This window comes from Neophocaena asiaeorientalis, unplaced genomic scaffold (genome assembly GCF_003031525.2).
Source record: "Neophocaena asiaeorientalis asiaeorientalis breed wild unplaced genomic scaffold, Neophocaena_asiaeorientalis_V1.1 scaffold465, whole genome shotgun sequence".
Classification (NCBI taxonomy): Eukaryota; Metazoa; Chordata; class Mammalia; order Artiodactyla; family Phocoenidae; genus Neophocaena; species Neophocaena asiaeorientalis.
The window spans coordinates 477,621-491,760 of NW_020174936.1; the positions used below are offsets into that span (position 1 = coordinate 477,621).

General features: G+C 41.1%; 1 protein-coding gene across 5 annotated transcripts in view; it reads left to right on the top strand.

The window, feature by feature from the left end:
* MAP2K5 (mitogen-activated protein kinase kinase 5) overlaps positions 1-14,140 on the top strand; it is a 270,206-nt gene that overhangs the window by 221,362 nt on the left and 34,704 nt on the right. For all 5 annotated transcript variants that reach the window (XM_024761657.1, XM_024761655.1, XM_024761656.1 and 2 more), the window contains 2 exons: positions 8,607-8,668; positions 11,643-11,688. In XM_024761657.1, coding sequence (XP_024617425.1) covers positions 8,607-8,668; positions 11,643-11,688 — 108 coding nt within the window. The remainder of the gene's footprint in view (positions 1-8,606; positions 8,669-11,642; positions 11,689-14,140) is intronic.

Below are 14,140 nucleotides of genomic sequence, written 5' to 3' on the forward strand. Positions count from 1 at the left end.
TTTGTGTTGTTTTCTTTGAATTGTCCACGAAGCGTGATGTATTATTAATGAATTAATTTCTTGGTGGTGAAGGCCTGTGAATAGCTTTCTGTGAATGGGCAGTTGCCTGGTGGGGCCAGTTTTGGCTGCTGTCATTTAACATGTGTTGCTCTATTGTGAAGTCTCATCCAGCCGTAGGACAATGCTCATTTAATCCACCATGATGGGACCTACACACCCTGAGCCCAAGTTGGATGCCAGGGTCAGTTACCCAGCAGTTTGGGCTGGGGCACTGCTCTGCCTCACTGCCTAGTTGCTGTAATCACTCTGCCTGCCGTTAATTTTCCCTAAACCAGGGAAAACACGTCTGTGAACAGTGCAAATGTTCTCAAAAGAGATTCCAAACTGGTCGGCTGGAGTGTTGCCTTCATTCCAGGATGGAGGCAGCATTCCAGGGAGTGTAAGTTCCTTCCTTCCTCCTGGAAATGAAAGCGTCTGGGCCCACGAGGTCCCTGATGTTCGGAGGTCCAGAGTAGCAGATGGCATTATGATTTTCCAAATCCTTATGAACGTTCTAACTGAACTTGTTCATTTCACAGTATGTGGTTCTGTTTTTTTTTCCACTTCCTCTCCCTTCCTCCCTCCCTGTTCCTCTCTTTGTTCCTCTCCTGTTGACTGATTTTAGGCTGATGTGGTATCTCATCAGTTTAACCAGCTTTAGATTCCCTTCTCTCTGTTTATTGTACGGACCAGGTATGGCACAATTTCACGTATAATTCTCAGCCTCCGAGTCACAGCCAACATAGCCTTTGAATTTGTTTATAAAAATGTGTAAGCGAATACCGCTGACACTCCTACACCATGCAGCCACTGGAAGTTCTGTTTTCCCCGTATCCATAACTGGCTGTGCAGGTGGCAAATGGCAGTAATTATTTTAACTAACAGTTGAGTGAACACTCAGGAGGACACACAGTGTGGCGATGTGGACTTTGGATTTCAGCAAGTTCCCTAAGTCTATCTGGGTAGTGTTATGGCTTGTTGATTTTTCAGGACATGGGCCTGCCAGGTTCTTGCCCTTGAATGGTATGTGGATGTAGCTCAGCTGTTTCAATGTTAACCCTTCACCTATGAAAAGAGGAATGATTCCTTTCATTTAGGAGCCTGTTAAGGGTTCTTTTTCACTCCTGGATTTTCCTTTCATTTTTGTTTAATATAGTTGTTGACCAACCTCTTTTTTTTTTTTTTTTTGCGGTACGCGGGCCTCTCACTGTTGTGGCCTCTCCCGTTGCGGAGCACAGGATCCGGACGCGCAGGCTCAGCGGCCATGGCTCACGGGCCCAGCCGCTCCGCGGCATGTGGGATCTTCCCAGACCGGGGCACGAACCCGTGTCCCCTGCATCAGCAGGCGGACTCTCAACCACTGCACCACCAGGGAAGCCCTGACCTACCTTTAAGATTGCTTTTAATCAGCATTTCTACACATAGGACCTGGTGAAATGGCAGTGTGTATATTAACATTATAATTTAGGTCCTGGATCCAAACATGTGTAGCTGGACTTTTCCTGAGGAAAAAAACTGACCTTACCAGTGTATGAAATTCAAACACTATATAGGGACAAGGTAAAACCACAGGTAGGAATTGCTGAATAATTACCTTTAGACTAGCCTGAGCAGGAGGCTTCCCACGAGGGTGAGCGCATTGAATGGTTCCTAAAACTCAATCTCATGGATGTCAGTGGTCATGCTTGATTATTTGCAGCAGTGTTTTATGAAAAAGCAATAGAAATGCCTTGGGAGGCTACAGAGAGAGAGGGGGGACAATAACAGGTTTTACTTTTGTAAATGAAATCTCTTTGGTATGAGACAAGCATGTTTTTTGCTGCTCTGCCTAAGCCATTGAAAAGGGAGGTGTATGTGGGAGTTAGTGTGCAGGTGTGTGTGTGTGTGTGTGTGTGTGTGTACCATTCAGATAGGCACCTCTAAATAATACTGTACACTATAGCTTATGACCAACGAGAGACCTAAAATAAAAAGAAAAAAGATGTTCATTGGCTTTGGAAAGCAAGCAATTGCAAATATGGTTTAAGAGATTAAATTCATTTTCCAGTTCTCCACCTACCTGTTTTCAAGGAATTTTGTGAAACACCAAGATCTTTGCCATATGTTTAGAAAATCTCTGAGTAAATGTAAGTCTTTTAAATGACAAAAAATGAAGGGTTAGTTTTGACATAAATGACAAAGTTTGTTTCTCTTCCCTTTTATCCCAATACTGAAGAACTGCCAAAACATTTAGGAGAAAAAGAAAATAGGAAAAAATCTGTATAATCTCAAATTTTAGAGATTCCTTTAGACCTGTTAATTTACGTTTTGTGTTTTTTATAAGCCACCTGGTTGTACTTGGCTAATAGCTGGTTCTCCCATGGTTTTTTTTTTGTTTTTTTTTTGTTTTTGTTTTTGGGGTACGCGGGCCTCTCACTGTTGCGGCCTCTCCCGTTGCGGAGCACAGGCTGAGCGGCCATAGCTCACGGGCCCAGCCACTTCGCGGCATGTGGGATCTTCCTGGACCGGGGCACGAACCCGTGTCCCCTGCATCGGCAGGCGTACTCTCAATCACTGTGCCACCAGGGAAGCCCCGAGAGTCCAGTTTTTTTGTCTTTTGGTGTCCTTCCCAAATAAACAAGGTTCCCTCCCCGGTCAAGAGTAGATTTGTTCTGTGGATTCTGCCAGTTGTCTCACAAAGATGCTATTCTAAGGCAGTGAACGGTGGAGGATCAAAAAACAATTTGGGATCTGATAAGGCAAAATGCTGTCCTGCCTGATGTGAAGCCACTGGAATCACAAATAACCTTCAATCCCAGCATTGCAGATACATGTGGATTGATCTAGGAGAGCTGTGCCAGTTAGTATGAACCCCAGAGTGTAGGACCAGAAATTGTTGGGCCAGGCCAAAGGAACATTAGGCTTGAATTAAAAGATTTATTTTTAAAATGCTAGAGCATAACTCTCAGTACTGGTCAGACTGCAGGTGATTCTCTAATGTTAATTAATGTGTTGGCTTGATGGCTTGACACCAAGAAGTCTAGAAATAGGCTGTTAAAAACTGTTAAAAAGGATTGCCATGTTTCACTTAACTTGCCTGGTTTAATCTAACCACAGCACAGCTGACCTCAGAATTCACCAGTGTGGCCAACACCTTGAGATTTTTGAGAAGTTGTCCTTCTATCTTTTTTACGTTTTACTGCTGATACGTATAAAAGCTTGGTTTGAAGGAATGTCTGTTTTGCAAAGAGAAAGGAACATGACACAGATTAAGATGTTCAAGGTCCCTTCACCCCCAGGTGCTCTCTGGAAGTGAGGAAGGAAGAAAGTGGGAGAGCAAAAACGGTACCTCACAGCCCTCCAGACTCTCACAATAAGTTTCTTCCCCATCGCTCTTAGGGCTGCACGTCTTATCCCTCTGAACAACACACAAATTCTTCCAGGCTATGGATCAAGTATCAGTCATCCCACAGTGCCAGCCCAGTGCCTTTGACATGGTAGATGGTCAAGAAAATTGTTGAATGAGTGAAGCAATAAATAAGTAATGAACGATTGTATCATTTTTATGCAGCATTTTGTGTCTACGCCCTATTAGTGTCTGAATTAACCACCACATCATTGTCAGGTTCCATTGTCATCTTTAATTATGAATTCAAGGCAAAAATTAAATCCTCAGGTGTATTTGTAAAGCAAAGGCCCCTCAACTTTCTTCCAGTTAAATAGTTATGCCAGGCTTCTCCATTATTCAAAGCAGAGCTCTGCTAAAAATCTGGACCTCATGAGTTTAAACAAAAATAGCTCCTTACCCTTTTACTTTTAAACTTCCTATTTTGACATCATTTTATTTTATTTATTTATTTATTCATTTATTTTATTTTGGCTGTGTTGGGTCTTCGTTGCTGTGCGCGGGCTTTCTCTAGTTGAGGTGAGCGGGGGCTACTCTTCATTGCGGTGCGCGGGCTTCTCATTGTCGTGGCTTTCTCTTGTTGTGGAGCACGGGCTCTAGGCACGCAGGCTTCACTAGTTGTGGCACGTGGGCTCAGTAGTTGTGGCTCACAGGCTCTAGAGCTCAGGCTCAGTAGTTGTGGCGCACGGGCTTAGTTGCTCCACAGCATGTGTGATCTTCCCAGGCCAGGGCTCGAACCTGTGTCCCCTGCATTGGTAGGCAGATTCTTAACCACTGTGCCACCAGGGAAGCCCTTGACGTTATTTTAGATTCACAAGCAGTTGTGAGAAATAATATGGAAAGATCCTATGTACCCTTCACCCAGTTTCCCCCAATGGTAACAGTTTATAAGTATAGTACAATATCACAACCAGGAAATTGGCATGATACCATCCACTGAATTTATTCAGATTATACCAGTTTTACATGCACTTGTGTGTGTGTGTGCATGCTAGCATGTGCTTGAACATTAATGACACGGATTCTTTAAAGCCAAGAAACAACATGGCTTAAAAAAAAAAACTATGCCTTTAAAATAATGATTTCCCTTTTAAGTAAGTCATTTCAAAAGCATTTTTCTCATTTATGTTTTCTTTATTTGGAGTATCCAACTTACTTGCCTGCTCTCAAGATCACAAAGTGTACTTTTGGCACACTTACTCTGCAGGTGAACCAGCAGCAGTTGTGGTTGGAGTTGGACCTCCTTCTCCCCTCCCCCACCTTGTTGCAGGTACACACACACACACACACACACACACACACACACACACACACACACGGATTTTCTGCTCCTTAACCTTTTTTTATGCTTGAGTACCTTGCTGACAAGTGCTAATAACAAAATACCCAGAGAGAGTCCAGTTGAAGTTAGCATACATTAAACATTCTGAACTTGTCCTTTTGCTCATAGATTGCACATAATTAATAATTAAACAGTTTCTGTTGTAATGGGTTGACCTTCCTGAACTGTTCATTATTCACAAGACAAAGGCATCACTCAAACTTTCTTCTCGTCCTTCGCCGTTCTCTAGTGTGCTGCCTGCTTGTGTTCCAGTTGTTTAGCAGGAGGGGCTGACTAGGTAGTTCCCCAAAGCTCTGAGACTTGGAGACTGTCCTCCGTGATGACCAGAATTGCTTACTGAAATGGCTGCAGCAGCTGTTTTTATATAACGGTTGCCTGCTCTGTAATAGAACGGCCTGTTTCCCTTAGCAGGACGCTAAAGTTGATTCAGGACCGGAATCTCAGGTCAAGGTTTTTGGTTAAGGTTGTGTCCTCTGTTTCGTTCCATACCTCCATGCTTAGAAGTTCAACAGAAAAGTATCCCCCCAAAAGCCCTCAAGGTGAAGTATGGCACCCAGGGTCTTAAAGAGAGTGACTTTTATTAACAATTTAGAGTCCATTTCAGCCAATACTGAGAGTTGCTGGTGTCACTGCTTCTCTAATTTGTGTTTACATTTTTGAAATGTATTTTTTCTTCATCTTGCCTGAACCCGTGTTCCACAGAGAACATTTCTGATAAGTAGCAGCAGTGACTTTACGAGATCCTCCGAACCCCTGGGCATGGTTCTGTCTCGCTCTAACCCCACAGTGACTGGCTACTTCCCCTCCCTGGGTGCCACGGCGATGCTGGAGTGGCTTTACTGCGAGCCTCCTTTCCTCCTTCGCACAGGTTGGAATTAGATAACGAAATAGACAGATCCGAGTCTCGGAGATTTTTTATATCCTGATCTAAACTAACTTCTAATTTTACTTGCTTAAAAGTGAGAAAGGAATACTTAAAAATCCTCCAGCTTGGGGAATACTGTCAGGTCTGTTCGTTTGCCTTCTTTGGATTGTTGACAGCCTGCGTGCTTCTGTGGAGTTGGAGGCTCTCAGAGGACTCCCCCACCCCGTGTTTGCGTGTGGCATTCTGAACCCGCCCCCCACTAGTCAGTCTTCTGTATCTCAGAAAATTCTCCTCTGAGATACACAGGAGACGTGGATTTTAATGAAAAGAAATATCTGGCATTATGCTTGTGAGATTAGAATTTCCCCCCACATCTTTGATGACTGATTCTTTCCAGGCACCACTGAGATGAGAACCCACTCTCTGTGGTTCTGCAGAGTCGACTTGGGCTGGCATTTTCACAAGTGAAATAAATTATTCATGGGTACCACCCAGGGTTCCTTAGTTTTATATTATGAGGAACTTAACAGGCTACAATATCAGGTCTTAAATAAAATTAACTACCCATGCAAGGATGTCACAGTTTCCTCATTTTGTTTCTCATCCACGTTAAAATGACGTCTTCATCAAGTTGCCTAGTCTATAATTCATTAATTTACTCTTGGTATCATACTTTGAAATGAGGCCCACATTAGCATCACGTTTTATACCAGGATCTTTGTATAAAACCAGTCTAGAATTTTAACCATCTTGGTAAATATTCAGCCACATTAAAGACAGTAGGCTTTTATTTTCCTAAACATTCATTTTAAAGCAGCTACTACTCAGACACTTCCAGTACTACAGCCTCCAAAAAAATTTCAGAAAGGAATGACTTAGAAAACTAACTACCTGATTAGAGTCCATAATTTTTGTACCTCAGACTTTGAACTGTCTCTTTACTAATAGTGTTTGAGACAGTAAAATGTCATCTCTTGAACTGGGCCTCGTAGAATCTTGCAGGCTTGGTTGATATATATGGCTTTCCTAAAACAGACTGGGCTGAAATTGATACCATGTTTTATTTTTGCTCTTCAAACCGGTAGTACTTCTGTGACCATTTTATAATACCTTTATCGAGGCCTTGTCATGTTAACTGCGTGCCTTGTTTCTTTTGAGCAGACTATTTCATCGCCCCCCACCCTCTTTCACGTCCTCTCTATGTAATGCCTGCATGTAATCCTTTGAACTTGGCAAGACTTTATTGCACTCCCATTTTCCTTTGTTTTCCTTTCCTCTTGGAAGCCTTTCTCTATTGATGAGAATTTTAAGTTTACAATTACTAACCTTCCCCTCTTCTGGACAAATAATGTTAATTCAAAGAGGACAGATATGCAAAAACTAAGAAACATTTGGTTCACATTCCTTTTTTTTTTAACTTTGGGATTATTTTTTTTGGCTCCTTTGACCCCCTCAGTTCCCTTTGATTTAATTGTATTTTCCGGTAGTTTCCAATTGTTTGATTTGGAAACAAAGCCTTAATAAGAGTTCTAGTTAATTTTCTGTCTTGTAATTACCGATCTCATTTTTCTGATAATTGGCCACAGCAATTATATGTATATTTACTAATCACATAGGAGGCTGTGCAGTTGTATCTATCTGCCACCATTGATAATGACACGCATATTGCAGAGGTGCTTTTATCATCTTCTTTTTTCCACTACATCAAAGCTATTTCCTCTTGTTCTCAATAATGAATACATGCATGCATTTGACACAGTTGTGTGCTAGAGAAATTGTTTGGCTCCCACCAAATGCTGCATGCTCTGAGTTTCTTGCCTGCAGCGCTGGAAGGTTGTATGTAATGATATATTGCTCATCCAAATGGCCAAAGCACTCCAAAGCACAGTGAGATTAAAATAAGTCATTCCTTTGTTAATTTAAATAGGTGCATGTATCATACTTTGCAGGGCACTTTGTGTAGGGATGTCAGGGAGGAAAAGAGCCGCCGAAAGGTATTTTTAATAGCAAATGAGAATAGATGAGAATGGAGTCATTTGCAGCTGCCTACTTTATGTGGCTCTCTTGTTCCAACTGTAGGTCTAATGAGATGACTGTTAAAGTACTCTGCAGTGTAATTTCATTACATTCTGAGCCCTTACACTATAAACACAGTGGCTCTCTCTGTCATTCTTGAAAAAACTCCTAAATTCTTAAAGCCTTCCTTTGCAAATGGTAATGGGGTTTGCTCCCTGTGTTACATGGTAGTTGTCGTTTGTCGCTGTGTAGTTTTCTGCTCTCTTGAGTGACTGCCACCTCCATCCTAGTTCTGTTCGTGGGCAAGGTGGGCGTTTTTCATTGTGTCCTTAATTCACTGGCTTTCTCATATGATGAGTTTGCCTAGACTGGCAAATAGGCTGAAATTCCTTTTCAGGAAACCGCTTCCCCTATAAAAAGCTTTTCTATTAAAGTGAAAAAAAAAAAACAAACCCAACTCTGACACACATGATTCAGTTAGGGGCAAGCAGTTAAGAGCAGCTGTATATACTAATAAATGTAAATAAAAAGAAAAGTGTAAATAGCAAACCCAGTAAAAGAAACAAAGGTCAACACAAGAATAATTTCACAGCTCTTTGTTAATTACAAGACCATTTGTGTGTTACTTAAATAATCATTAATTTCTCATTTACACTTTCGTACCTTCTTTCCTACCCTGTGGCTATCATTGTCCTTTTTTCACCTCCCTTCCCTCTTTGCTCTCATGTTTCTCACCATGGTAAAATGTGTATGGCTTTAAATTTGGCATTTTTTACATAAACATGTGGAAGAGAGTGTAGACCGTTTTTTTAATTGGATGAGGCCTTATTTTCCTTTCCACATGGTGGTGAATCCTTGTTATATATTCATCTTTATATGTTCCTTTGGGATTGGGGGTGGAGGGTATAAAGAAAAGGAATTGTTGTGACTTTTGGTGACTTGTTTTTCCTCCATCCCAGGATTCACCCGTCCTTCCGGTTGGAGAGTTCTCCGAGCCATTTGTACATTTCATCACTCAGTGGTGAGCCCGTTTGCAAACATGCCATGCCCTCAATGTAAATGATACATGCCATTAACTCTGCGGCTCCGTGAGACCTTATGGCTCGCCCTGCTTCCTTTTGGAGACGGGAGGGACTTCGGGGCCTTGGGCAGATGGGGCAGCAAAGCTGAAGAATTGTTTAAATTATGTAAACGTTATTTACACAAAGGGTCATAAACGTACTTTAGAGGCTTTTTCCTGTTTTAATAAACTGCTGAGAATCAGGCTCCTTCTTTGAGCACAGGTACTGTTGCTATCCAATTTTTTTTTTTTAAGAAATACATAATTTTATAGCCCCTATTGAACAGACATATGAAGCTTATTTTTATTAATGTAACCTCAAGTTACCCATAAAAGTGTCTGTCACTTAGTGGAAGCAGCATAGTTTATTAATTCATTGGATTTTCAGTAAATAACTTTTATCTTTGGTTATATTTTAGACACAATAGTGGTGTCCCATTTCATTGAATTTTGATGTTTGAGAGACTATGAAGACACAGTTCCACTAGGCCCACTTTATCCATTATAAGAACTGAGAGAGGAGCCACAGGATTTAGATCCAAGGGGCCCTTAGAGTCTCTAGGCAACCCCTTGTCATTTTATATCTGAGGAAACAGGCATTTTTCTGCCAAGGGTTCTTTTCCAGCCTTCTGCCTTTTTCCTCCCCATAGAATGAAGTTTTCTTTTATTATCCCTTTCACATTATCCACCTCCCCCCTATTCAGAAGGACCCATGTGGTCTTGGAAGGCCTAGTTGCTCCACTGCCATCCTTCTCCCCTCTCCCTCACCCCAGCATGGAGAGAGAGAGAGAGAAGGAAATTAGGAGCAGAGAGATGACCACCCCAAAGCAGGAGACAGGACTAACTAGCAACTGTTGTGGACATTCTGGAACTCCTTCATAAGCACCTTTACTTCTCTTTCCCTCCTTCAATCAAAGTCCTTATTTCATCACCCCTTCAGAGTTGCATCCACTAGTGGAAAATGAGCCCTTCATTCCTGTGGTGCCACAAAATGGTGCATTCAGGATTCCTTGCTAAACCGAAATGGTTGTGCACTGGCCCCTCCCCCTCTCCCCCATGATCCGTCTGATGATGCCGCTAAAGTGAAACCAAGAAATATTCCTTAATATAAATGTCAAGCTTTATCACCTTTTTGACTAAATGTAATATGTTACCTCTTAATAAAAATGTCTCGTGTAGTTTATATTCCATAGGAGAATATGTGGGGAAGAGAATTTTAACTCCCAACTTCTAAAATTTTTATTAACACTATTTCTGTTTACTTAAAATACTTACATAATATTCCGTAGCTTGTAAAAACTGTTTTCACTCTGCAAACATTTTTTCCAAAATATGCCATGTTGGGAAAACAGGTACGTATTGGGTAAACACTAGAATCCTGAGCTCATTAATATTAGAGCCATTATCTAGAAATATGTATCAGCCTCTCTTAATTTCCTTTACACGAAATTCCTAGAAACAGAAGCACATGATGGGAATATCCTATTTTGAGATGCAGAAATTGAAAAACAAACCGTGTGATTCCCAAGCTGCCTGGAGCGCCGGGTTTTGGCATCACCCGCTCCGAGACGTTGGATTTGTGCCGTGACCACTGTGCTTATCCTACTATGTGGTCTGAGACCAACCTGGGGGTGGGGCCCTTTCTGAGCAGAGAGGGAGAAAAGCAGATAGGGCTTTGCCTGCCTTCTGTCCAAAAAATTAATCAGCTGTTGTATAAAAGTTTTATGGAGACAGAGGGAGGGATAACCTGTGTTGAAATTTCCACAGATGTCAAGCCAAAACAGAAATGATAGTGGGTAATAGCCTTGTTTTCCCAAGAGATACAGCTACTTTGGCATGTCAGATTAAGACTGTTACCAACTCCACTGGCGAGACAGCTTGAATTACTTGCTAATGGATGCAGTATTTGAGAGATGCATATGGTTATTTATAGGGAAGGCAAATGTCCTCGATGTCATTAATGGTTCATAACTACGGTTCTTGTTTACCAAATGATCATTAGATCTCTGTACTTAAAAAAAAAAAATACTGTCGGCGAATGCAGAGATTGTATGAAGGGCTTTTTTTTTCTTGCTTGTTTGAGGTTGCCTTATATAAGAAAAAGTGTCTGTGTGATTTTCCGAGTAATAGAAGCAGCAGTCTCTTTTCCTGACTTCATCCCACAGATACTCTGAGTTTAGTATAAATCGGCCATCAAGTAGGCAGCTTACCCACAGTTACCTCAGTCCCATGACTGGGTGCTTCATCACGTAGCTAAGTACATGCTACAGCTACTGATTATGACTGTTGCACATGAGACGAAATATTTTGCAGGAGGAATGTGATTCTTTAAGCAGCTTAAACAAACGTAACTTTCTGACAGCTGTTTAATGAATTATCAGCTTTCATGGTAGCCAAAATAAATGAAAGTTGAGATAATGTAATAACCCTTTTGTAGCATTATCTAGATACCTGACCTCTTTTATATATTACTTGTCATTTGGAATAATAATGAAGGAATGAGATGTTTTCTCATTTGACCTGATATTCATGTTTCTTTTCTTATTGTCTTATCCCAGTTACCAAAAAAGAAGTATATTGTTCCCTAAATTTGTTTGAAATGAATTGATAACTGAGTCAGGAAACGAACATTGCTGCTTTTTTTTTTCACATTAGTTTCAGAAGTAGAATTAGGATAAATTTAAATTCATTCTTTATCTGTATTGCAAGAGTAACTCCCCCCAAAAAATCTTTGCATTTTTGATTCATGAGATTCCCCCAAAATCTGATTAATTGAAGGTCAAAATAAAAGAAAGGGAATACATGCTAATGCTTCGGCCAAGAATTGAACATGATGAATTTTGAAAACATTCAAATTCCAGGAGAAATAGCCCATGGTGGAAATTGTAGCACAAATTTACAAGTGATATAGATAATATGAGTTTTTCTCTTACAGCATGAGAAAACAACCAAAAGAAAGGCCAGCACCTGAGGAATTGATGGTAAGTAGACTTTTTTAGTTACACTAGAATTCTCCAGTTACATATCTGTGCTTAACATTCTGTTAAAAGGACCAGGATGGGGTTTAAAGCATCCACAGACTCAGCAAAGCCAATATTATTTACTTCATTTCAGTGGGTGCTTTTTGAAGCTCACATCCTCAGATAGTAGTTTTCACTTCTTAAAAACCCATCACCAATTTGAAACTTAATGCAGAATTCTTTTCCTTTGCTTCACACTCAAGGGTCACAAGTTAATCTAGGTTATTCCTTGTCCTCATTTGCTATTACAGCCTCTCAGAATTCAGAGGATTGGTAACAGAAAAGATAGTCAGCATATTAAGTTTTTAGTGCAGTCCTACAGGAAATTCTGAATGTGGCGTGGAGTCCTCTTGGATTCATGTAGAATGAAATTAGATTGGCTGCAAAAGATCAAGTTAATGTGAATCTTTGGTCTTTCCTCAGAAAGGGACAACTATAAGGCTGCAAGTGCTGTGTTCTCAGCTCCAAGGCCGCTTTCTTTGATTGCAAATGACAGTTTTTAGTCAAGCAGGGAGAGGAACAGAGACGTTCCCTAACAATTCCCAAATGGTCATTTATTTAGTGCAGATTGTTGATTTGACAACGCAGAAGCTGTTAGAATAACGTTAGCATCAAGCATTAATAAATAATAATTATAGTCTACTCTTTCTAATGTTTTGCATACCATTCCCTGTCTTCAGATTATTGCAATCAGGACAAATTCTGACTAGTTTTCTCTCATCACTTTAAATAATAATCATTTTAAAGATATCGGTTCAAAGGTTTTTAGCCTTTGTATTTCATCCTTATAAATACTCTAAGCACCCAAACTTCTGTATAATACAGATTTCATCCCCAAATATAAAATAGCTGTATGTTTCCCTTTTATGTCGTAAGTGCTTTCCAGGAAGGTAGTTTTCTTCTTCATGTTACCCCTGGAGCAAAATCTCAGTTTTCAGGGTAGTTTCAAGTTAAAGTTCACCCCTAAAACCCCTGCAATTTATAACTGTGCAGGTTTCATGTCTAGAATAAACTGGTCTTTTTTTTTTTTTTTGACGGGGGCGGATCTCTGATGGTTGGGAAATTCATGCAGTTAGTCACATTTGAGGAAACTTGGAACAGGTTCTAGAGATGGAGACCCATTTACCTTGTACATTATCATGGTATGGCTGGATAGCTCAGCTATTAAAACAAAGGAATAGGGTTTCATAAAACAGATATCTATTTGTAAATGCATGTTTCAGTGCTGCAGTGAGTTGGCCACTTATAAATAAAACATCTGCAGATCGTACATACACTCATAAATGCATCCGGATGTATGTGTTGGTAGGGAACACCACTCCAGGGTGGCAAGTTGTAAAGATAAGGCTGAAGGGTGAGTCCTTTCAGTGCCTTGAAAGCAAGCATATGTGGCTGTCTGTGTGTGGAGAGAGATGAGGAATACGTATTTCGATATATCTGTTTACAACTATACACCCTGGTGTGTGCCGTCCCATATTTTTAATTAATAAATATCAATAAATCAATAAAATACAATGAAAAATTGTCACAGGAAGCACCATCCTATACTTAATTTAACATTATTTCTAGTACTGCTCACAGTTTGATTTAAATGAGTTTATTCCCCTAGGTATAGCAATAGTGAGGCACCCCCTGGCTTAGTACAGGCTCAGTGAGGGGGCAGGAAACAATGGAATGTGTGTGAGGCTCCTGTGGTCAAGGGGGTTGAGCCCTGCCCCCCTTTGGCCAAAATATTGGGCCCAGAAGGGGATAGGAAAGAAAGTGGGCTGTCCCTGGCTTGAGGAACCTGAGTCACATCCTAGGGACCCCCTTAAGAAACCAGTCTCTTTATTCCTTCCAGCATATTAATAGCTTTAATTTTTCCTTTTCCCTCTCCGTCTACAACCTGTTTGGTGGTGCTCCCATCTGGAAGCTGAGCGCATCCTCTGGAATGCCTGAACTGTAGAGCCCATTTGTCACTGGGGGTGGGGGGGGCTGCCTTTCACAAAAAGAGCAGTGTATCTCCCAAGCGTGGTGACTCCACCCAGCAGGGTACCAACATGGTCTGCACAGCTTGGGCCACGTCAGCTGTGAGGCCCGCAGGATTGTTGAGGTTTCCCTATGGGCCTGCATTTTGCAAATCAAAGGGAGAGCATCAGAGGTGAAGTCGGGTGGACATATGGAAAGTTACGGATTTGCCATCACAGAACTCTTACATGAACTCGGGTGTGACCCTGACCACCAGTGAACACAGCAAGTCCCAGCCTAAGTAAATCAGAATGCAGGGAGAGGTGTGCCCAAACACCCTCACCTCTGGGCCTGGGTCTTGCACTTAGCAGGCACTCAAGTGGTTTTTGTTGTTTTATTTGGTGGAGTCACCTTATATACCAGAATACCCAAGTCTTAAAAATCATCATCTTTGCAATTTTTGACC